The sequence below is a fragment of the Penaeus japonicus genome, unplaced genomic scaffold (assembly GCF_977035675.1).
Source record: "Penaeus japonicus unplaced genomic scaffold, GWHDUDI00000001_assembly GWHDUDI00000024, whole genome shotgun sequence".
NCBI lineage: Eukaryota > Metazoa > Arthropoda > Malacostraca > Decapoda > Penaeidae > Penaeus > Penaeus japonicus.
The window spans coordinates 14093610-14101109 of record NW_028234426.1 but is presented as its reverse complement, the minus strand read 5'-3'; the positions used below and the strand labels follow the sequence as shown (position 1 = coordinate 14101109).

Below are 7500 nucleotides of genomic sequence, written 5' to 3'. Positions count from 1 at the left end.
TGTCACAAAATACTTCCCAGCCGAAGTCTCACTACGTGTTTTAACGTCGGAACTTTTACCTCCCGAAAGACGCCTTTTTACAAGTCCAAAAGACCTTGACACATTCTTGCGTCTGTTCACACACGATCTTACGGAGCTGAAGTTTAGCGTAAAAGACATTTTCTATTTATTGAAACTTTAATCCTTTACCGGCGTGTTTCTTATCGTGTTGTTTACAAGGCAGACGATGGGCTTATTTACCTTCGTTTGTCAAATGAGAAACTACACTTAGGAATCGGATAAATATTACTAAGTAGGAGACATATCACAATTCCTTGTAAATTTTATTTCTACCATAAGATAAGTATAAAATACTTATATCACAATGTACGATAACATTAACCATTCGCCAAATCATCTAATCCAGTTGAAAAACTCTTACATCAGGATCTCATTATCCGAAATGAAATATTATATAAAACCAAAAATATCACGCACAAGGAACTAAACACAATAAAACATAAACACACAATAAATCCCGACATTTCCCCCTCTAAAGATCAGAAAAAGAGAAGCGAGTCACACCATCATGTTCCCCGAGCGCACGCCTCGTCCGACACGCTGATAACTTAACACACGTCCCTCTCGAAGGCCAACTCGGTAAAGTCTAATCAAAGTATGGCTAACACTTAATACTGTGACTCACCAGATGTTAGCTAATGGGAACTCTGTTTAAGGAAGGGTGTGTTATGAAAATCGGGTATTGGTTACTTGGTGGTGGTTTGATCGGCTGGAATAAGCGGATCAGTTCTTGTCTTTCAGTGACTATGTAGTGTGTACGTGTCTCATTGATGTATGTAAACGTTATAGTATGGTAGTTTAGAAAGATTAGGGTTTACCCGGTAATAGAACTTCATTTACACCATACAGTTGGAATTTATTCTAAGTTTTCTTCCCGTTTAGTTTTGTTTTCAGTAAATTCCAATAGATTTATTCTGCCGTGATGGCATGGTGTTTATTGGTATACTCTAATGCTGCAGAAAAACAACAAAATTATCATGATAATTTTAACACATTGCCTGTTGACTAACTTTCTATTAAGTTAGTGTAGATGTGAAGGTGTATTGCAGTTGATAGATGTAATAAAATGTCAGAAAGTTATATCAGCAATGCTATCAGATATTTTATTCCTAATTAGTCACTGGTATTTAAAGACTGCCTAAATAAAGGAAGTATGGAAGCAAAATATTGATTAATTGGATTTCTTATTAGGATGGTTGCATACAATGTAGAAATTGATATTGTCTTAACCCATTGGTCCCAGTTTTAAATAGATATTTGTGCAGTAGGATGGCTGGTTTACATTGCCTGGCACGGTGCCATCCGAGTCTATGACCGACTCTACCTTTGCAGCAAATCATGTCATCTGCTGTTAATGGGTTAATAGACATTATATATAGTAAACTTGCCAATTAGTATCAGAGTTTGGTAAATTTTCCAAATAGCACTGTGTTACAAAATATTGTGAAAGAGGTATGGATAGATTCCTCTCCCCCTCTACCACCCATATATAATTGTCTTTACCTTGGATTCCCCCCTCATTTACCCCACTATCTAGACCTAGGTAGTATGAGAGGGCATGAATTATATTTGGGAAATAGCAGGATAAATTATGAATAGGGGGCATATTTTGCCTGTAAAACCTTAACCCAATAATCTACCTAACCTTTGCTAGTTTTGAAGTTATCCCTAGCCAAGGACCCAGTTTTCAAGGAAATTGCAGGGTAAAATTCAAACCTGGGGCATATTTTATCTACAAAATCTTAGCCCAATGACTTACCTAACCTTAGCTGGTTTTCGACTTTTCCCTGCTACCATCCCCACCCTGGAATTCAAATACTCTCCTTGTATTGATGGCTACTGATGAGCTGTGGACTAGATAAACCCTCAAAGGTGAGTAGCAGAAAATGCTACAAAATTGAGGGGTCGGGGGTGGGAGGTAATGTCAAATATGTATGAGTAACATTAAATGAGAGGAGTCCACTAATACCACTTTTGTAGTATCTAGAGATGTGGCACTATTTGGAAAATTTACCCAGAATTTCTCCCTACCATGGGAAAAAAAGGGACAATAGCCAACTTCTTTTTAAGAGGTAATGATCACTTAAGTTAGCTTAGATTGAACATTAAAATTCCAGATATACTCAAGATTCCATCTGTGTATTTTAGGGATTCACTTTTGCCTAAAAAGTTTGTTATTCTGATATTATTTCCTATATTACAAGAGATCCTAAAAAAGAACTTCCAGTGATTAATTATTAGTTATTAATTAAATGAGTTAAACATTTGTAGTATACTTGTTTCAATAAGACTGATTTTATTAATTCATATAAATAATTACAGAAATTGAAGAAGATGGATGACATTGAAGACCTTATAAAAGACGATGGTGAAGTTTTGGTTCCCCGCAATCGCAATGCAGTGATGCCAAGAGTACGTCGGCGTAAAGGAACTCAAACAGCTAAAGAGGTTTGTAAGAATATTGTGTGTATGAAAGACAGTTCCTAGAATAGATTTTCTTTATAACTAAGTTTATGCATTCAGACTAGAAATGGACATATTTTTCATTTCTGAATTTTATATGCTCAGTGATTCTTCCAGTAATAAAGAGAGAAGCTGTTGCATGTTACATATATATATTTTTTTAAACCATAACAGAATGATGAATGTGAAGGAGAGTGTGACAGCATCATCCCGGGAACACAAAAAGTGTACCTCAAGACCTGGGGGTGTGCACACAACAGCTCAGACAGCGAGTACATGGCAGGACAACTAGCTGCATATGGTTACAAGATCATTGGTAAGTTAGCTACTGATACATGTTGAATAATTAAAAATGTACTGTGTTGAATACTCATGTAGATTTATATTACCTATCATGTCACAACAATACGAAGACTATAATATGTAGAAAGGTAAAAGCTGTAGTAATAGAATTTGAACGCTATGCACTATTGTAAATGAAATTAACAAAATATAAAAGCTATCATGAGAAAGAAATAACTTTTTAATCTTGCTTTCAGAGGATAAGCAGTCTGCTGATGTCTGGGTTCTGAACAGTTGCACTGTTAAGAGCCCAGCCGAGGACCATTTTCGCAATGAAATAAAGGCAGGAAGAGAAGCTGGGAAGAAGGTGGTTGTTGCAGGCTGTGTTCCACAAGGTTTGATATGCTCTCACTTTTTTTTCACCTTTATATATTTAGTGTGCCCTGTGCCTGGAATAGCTTATGACTGTATGCTCTGTGCTAGATGAATGAGAGAGTAAAACAATTAGATAAAAGCGGTATAAATGAGACTGAATATTTTCACAACACAAGAGATGTAATTTACGCGTTTCAGGTTACCTCGTCTTCAGAACGGGGTAACCCGAAAATGCGTAAATTACATCTCTTGTGTTGAGAAAATATTGTCTCATTTATACCACTTTTATCCATTTGTCACAATGAACTCAGCTCAGAGTAAAACAATTTTTAGAATTTTGAAATCTTGAGTGCATAATCATGTTAATATTTTTTTGCTTAGGTAAATATGGCATTAATATCAAAGATATTGAAGTGTAGGAATCCAGATAACTTTAATAGGGAATAGAGACTGGCACTCTGGTGGAATGCATTTAAAGTTCAAGATCAAGTTTGTATGAAAATCATTAGATAGCAGCTCTCATGCAAGAGGGAAAGACATGATTAATATTGCTGAATCTGACATTTACTTTCTTCTTTTATGTTTTTTATTTCATAGGTGCCCCACAGTCAGAATTCCTTCAGGGACTAAGTGTTGTTGGTGTTCAGCAGATTGATCGTGTTGTTGAAGTGGTTGAGGAGACACTTAAAGGTAATGTTTTGTGAGGCAAATGTGATGTTATATATAACCAAAATCATTTACTACAGAATGTTTAATCTTCTTGAGATTTTTTCACAAATGAAAGAAAATGTACTTACTGCTCTTAGTTTGCCTTTAACCCATTCGTAATGGGTGACTTGATATCACGTCATGCAAATATTTCACTGCTGCTGGATGACGTCCTATTGTGTCATGATTTCTCGCTCAAAACATACGTTTTACATCCTTACATATATATAATGATAGGAGTTCCATTTGTATATACACATTTTTACTCGCTTGTGAAAATAATGTAAACTACAAAAGCCTTTATTATCACCCAGTTGAAGTGGGTGGGTGAAAAGCACTCATAGAGCCGCAGCACTGTATTGTGCTGGAAGAGGTCTTGCATTTAAGTATCATTGTTGTCTATGATTGGAAAATAGTAAAAATAACTGAATAATAATAAGAATGAATATCAAAATGAAAAGAATGTGACCACATTTTTTGAGACCTAGAAAGGAAGCTGAAATTTCTAACTGGCAAGTTTGGCCAATTTCCCTCTTATTTTAAGTTTGTTACATTTTTTATTTTAATTTTTTTCATCACAGACTGTCTTCTGTCAATGCTCTTAACATGTCACATTCTCATATAGTGACAGGTATGGAAGAACAGGTGAATTTTTGTATTTGCATATTAACCCACTCAAGGACGGGGCATTTCTAGCCTGAAATGATGCCGGGCTTGCGGGGCTTAGGCCTAAATCAATTAAATGGCTGGCACAATACTGTGCCGCCCGGCTACTGGGCTTTTGAATGAGCGGTACAGTACTGTACCACCCGTCCAGAGAGGGTTAATAGTATTTGTAAATAAATATATTTAACAGTATTGCACCTTTTCTCCAGGCAATTCTGTACGGCTGCTGGGTCAGAAGAAAGAGCATGGTAAAAAGCAAGGAGGAGCCTCACTGCTCTTACCAAAAGTGAGAAGAAATCCTCTCATTGAAATCATATCCATCAACACAGGATGCCTAAATCAGTGTACTTACTGCAAGACCAAGCATGCACGAGGTCAACTTGGATCATACCCAATTGGTAAGTGTTACCCGTTTGTAATCAGGTTCTGGTGTTGCTGTGTGCCTTCATCTCTGTACATGACGTCTGGGTAACCTATTTCAGTCCAGCCTAATACTTGCAGAGGAGATTGTTGCTCGAGCCAAACAGTCCTTTACTGAAGGCGTGTGTGAGATATGGCTCACCTCAGAGGACACAGGGGCATATGGAAGAGATATTGGTGTCACACTCCCAGATCTTTTGTGGAAACTCGTGGAGGTTATACCTGAAGGCTGCAGGCTAAGATTAGGCATGACAAATCCACCATACATTTTAGACCATTTAGAGGTGAGTTGTGAGCTACAACTTGAATGATGTTTATGGAGCACATGGAAATTAGTCTGAGAGAATAAGAGGGTTTAGGTTTTTCAAATTAAATAACTATTTCAAGTTATGATACAAACAACAAATACGATCAATTCCATATTAAGTGAAAGAAAATAAAACTTAAATGTTTTCATTGATTATTTCAGGAAATAGCCAAGATTATGCAGCATCCTAGAGTTTATGCTTTCTTGCATGTCCCAGTTCAAGCTGCAAGTAATGGAGTCCTGGCTGATATGAAAAGAGAATACACTGTTGAAGAGTTTTGCAGAGTCGTAGATTTTTTGAAAGAAAAGTATGTATTTATTATTATTATCTTTTATTTTCTACCAGTCAAATTTATTCTTTGTTGTTGAAAGAGCTCAGTTTTACACACCATAAAATATACATCTCATTCTGGTTTGTCAAATATTTACTAAACAGCGGAGTAGCAAATTTTGAACTGTTGTATACGAAGGAAAATAGTGAAATCTTTCCAAAGCTGAATCAAATATTTCTGTACATATGAAATTCATTGTAAAAAGCAAATTATGCCTTTATTGAGGCAACCTTACTGACAGTGTGATTAACCTATATGCTCAATTGAGTCAGCTCTAACTTTAGTATTTGATAAAATTGCAGATATATGTTCATTACTTCAGTCTGCTACAGATTCTTTATCAGAGATTATAATTACTTATCCATGTAGTAAAGGCAATGCAAACCATTATTACTTTCACTACAATTTAAAGGCCAAGGTAATAATTTTCTAATCTAGTTTGAGTATAGTTAATTATATGTTTTTTTAAATCTACTTTTCAGAGTCCCAGGAATCACAGTAGCAACAGACATAATCTGTGGTTTCCCTACAGAGACAGAAAAAGATTTCCAGGAGACTATAGAACTGTGTAGGCGTTATAAATTCCCCTCCTTGTTCATCAATCAGTTTTATCCACGACCAGGGACTCCTGCAGCTAAGATGCAAAGAATACCAACAAAAGAGGTAAATATATATCTTGTATGAAAATGGTTTAGGAAATAAAAAGTATTTGGTTTATCTATGTTAATTTACAAAGGGCACTTGTAGAAAGGAGTGCATACATAGAAGACAGTAATAATATAGTGTTTACATGTTTTGATGATTATGTAGTTTTACATTATTGATATTAATAATTTGCAGAAAATAATGAATACTATATTTTTCTAGTTTTCAAGACATATTTCAGTTATGTCCTTTAGAACAAATGCCCCATTCATTCAGTAAATTTTATTCTGCCAACTCCTATTCCACATTGCCAGTAACTGCGATAGTAACTGAAAGTCAATGTAAATTACAAAGTATTGAAATTTATGGAGTTGTGTGCAATTCAATAGATCAAGAAAGAACACATTAAGAATGGGATTTGTGCTCCTCTAGTTTTAGAAAGGTCAAGAAAGCATGAAAGTATGAAAGTGTTGTATGATAAGTCAAGAAAATATTTATGATATTTATTAAATTATGAAGATGATACCATTTAGTGATCAAAATAGCTAGCTTCATATTGTAAATAAGTTGTGGAAAATACTAAATTCCTGTTAAACTTGAACTAATTGGTTAGGTTTAAATATTGTATTTATAGAGTTTTAGATGAATATTCACCAGAGCTTTAGGAAAACTTGCTCATGAACAAAAATGTATTTTTAGTGGCCCACAGTCAAATAATCTTTATTTCTTAATAATTTGATTATTATGTTTTAGAAGGTATTTAGAGCTGAGTTACTGAAAAGCTGTTAAGATTAATTTCATATAAACTCAGTTATGACTCCTTCAATTTATGTCTCTTGAAGACTTGGAGACATCCTTATCTTGTATGCTTTTCCAATTTTTTTGATGCTTCTCTTCTCAGTTCTTGAATATTTTATCCATAATTAGATAAACTTGGCAATTCCATTTTCTAATTGTCCCAACCCACTTTAATCAAAAGTTAATTATCAACTAAAATAATTGGATAAATAATCATTGCAGATTCATATGATATATCATTATTCATTATGTAGCTTCCCCTTTTTTTGGCTAATATGTATTTTACATTAATAAAACCAATAATTTTTAAACCATGATTATTTTGTTCTGCTTACATTTATGTATGAGAATAATATTACTTGTTTCTTGATTGGTTCAAGCCTTGCCATTAGCCATGTTTTGGATTAGTATATATCATGCAGGTTCTCAATTTCATTGTATATT

General features: G+C 34.6%; 2 protein-coding genes across 6 annotated transcripts in view; one reads left to right on the top strand and one right to left on the bottom strand.

Moving 5' to 3' along the window:
* The window catches only part of MetRS-m (Methionyl-tRNA synthetase, mitochondrial), a 1997-nt gene extending 1746 nt beyond the window's left edge, over positions 1-251 (bottom strand). Inside the window, exon 1 of the mRNA XM_043034237.2 lies at positions 1-251. This exon is cut by the window's left edge and continues 1746 nt beyond it. Within this exon, the coding sequence (XP_042890171.2) occupies positions 1-159 (159 nt within the window). The 5' untranslated portion in view covers positions 160-251.
* A 230-nt stretch (positions 252-481) lies between these two features.
* Positions 482-6312, top strand: LOC122265102 (threonylcarbamoyladenosine tRNA methylthiotransferase). Of its 5 annotated transcripts, none has more exons than XM_086550705.1 (9): positions 482-639; positions 2383-2508; positions 2698-2839; positions 3063-3200; positions 3778-3870; positions 4764-4952; positions 5056-5258; positions 5444-5589; positions 6096-6312. In XM_086550705.1, the coding sequence occupies exons 2-9, from the start codon at positions 2395-2397 to the stop codon at positions 6295-6297; spliced, it is 1227 nt and encodes a 408-aa protein (XP_086406831.1). In that variant the 5' UTR covers positions 482-639; positions 2383-2394; the 3' UTR covers positions 6298-6312. The 5 variants fall into 5 exon arrangements, with proteins under 5 accessions (XP_086406831.1, XP_086406832.1, XP_086406833.1 ...); XM_086550706.1 differs by having other exon boundaries at positions 546-655; XM_086550707.1 differs by having other exon boundaries at positions 578-721.
* The last annotated feature ends 1188 nt before the right edge of the window (positions 6313-7500 follow it).